At 42.7% G+C, this 1,003-nt stretch overlaps 1 protein-coding gene across 1 annotated transcript in view; it reads right to left on the reverse strand.

The window, feature by feature from the left end:
• Positions 1-285, reverse strand: part of LOC104545672 (disks large-associated protein 1-like) — a gene marked incomplete at its 3' end in the record, with an annotated part of 16,176 nt that extends 15,891 nt beyond the window's left edge. The window contains 1 exon segment of the mRNA XM_010190866.1: positions 1-285. This exon segment is cut by the window's left edge and continues 678 nt beyond it. Within this exon segment, the coding sequence (XP_010189168.1) occupies positions 1-285 (285 nt within the window).
• Between the last annotated feature and the right edge of the window lie 718 nt (positions 286-1,003).

The following is a 1,003-nucleotide window of genomic DNA, read 5'->3' on the forward strand; positions in this document are numbered from 1 at the left end:
CTTGTTGGCAGTTCCGTGGGGAACCAGAGCACACTCGTCCTTGAGTTCATGATGTGAATTGTAATGCCTCCGGGGAAACGTGCTGCTGGCAATCTGATCATTGTAGGGCACCATGCACTCTGCCTGAAAAGAGTTCCTTTGAGTGTAGTAAGGGTGGTCTGCAGGATGGGGGTCCACTGGGTTTAACAAATATGGCTTCCTGTCTGGGTGGTGTGGCAGACTGTCACACGGAGGGTCACAGGCAACCCCATGATGATGACTACGGCTGCTAGATAATCCCTTCATCGTTGATGTAAAGCAAGTCCCAAAGTCATCTAATACGTATGGCTATGCAACGGGCAGATCTCAGAGAAAGGCCTAAAAGAATGAAATACAACAGAAGCCGTAAGATCATCAAGCTATGAGAAATAACAGCACGTGCACGTTTAGCATTTGTTGTTTCTTATTGTGAAAATAATTGGAATAAACATTCTCTGATTCTTTTTATCGTTTAACCTTTCCTGTGTCCAAACATAGTGATAGAGGATACCTAAATAATATAAGAGAAAAATTATCTCATTTCACCACCCGGGAAACAGATGCAAGAAAACTTTTCTGATATGAGATTCATCATTCATTGTCACTAAACCACAGCAAGGTAGGTATCACCATCTATACTCTAAAACCTCAGTCCTGAAAACATTCATGGACAGGGGCCTCCCAGGAGCCCTTACTTGCTCATCTGCAGGTTTTCTGAACCAAATAAATACATTTAAAAAGATCATTTCCTTCATGGAGGGCTTGCTGGGTTGCTTTTGGTCAAATAAAGAGCGTGGTACAATTAATGTGAAACTTTTCTCTGGCTTCAATGCATATCTGTTCATGATTCAAGTGCAGTTTGACTCTGAAGCCAGATGTCCTCATTTCAGCTCCCACCACTAGCAAAAGTCCGAATGTGACTGCTACTGCAACTTCTGAGCTACTAACGTATAAATTTTATAAGGCACCAGTCTGGACAGTGATG

This window comes from Mesitornis unicolor, unplaced genomic scaffold, assembly GCF_000695765.1.
Source record: "Mesitornis unicolor isolate BGI_N332 unplaced genomic scaffold, ASM69576v1 scaffold9648, whole genome shotgun sequence".
NCBI lineage: Eukaryota > Metazoa > Chordata > Aves > Mesitornithiformes > Mesitornithidae > Mesitornis > Mesitornis unicolor.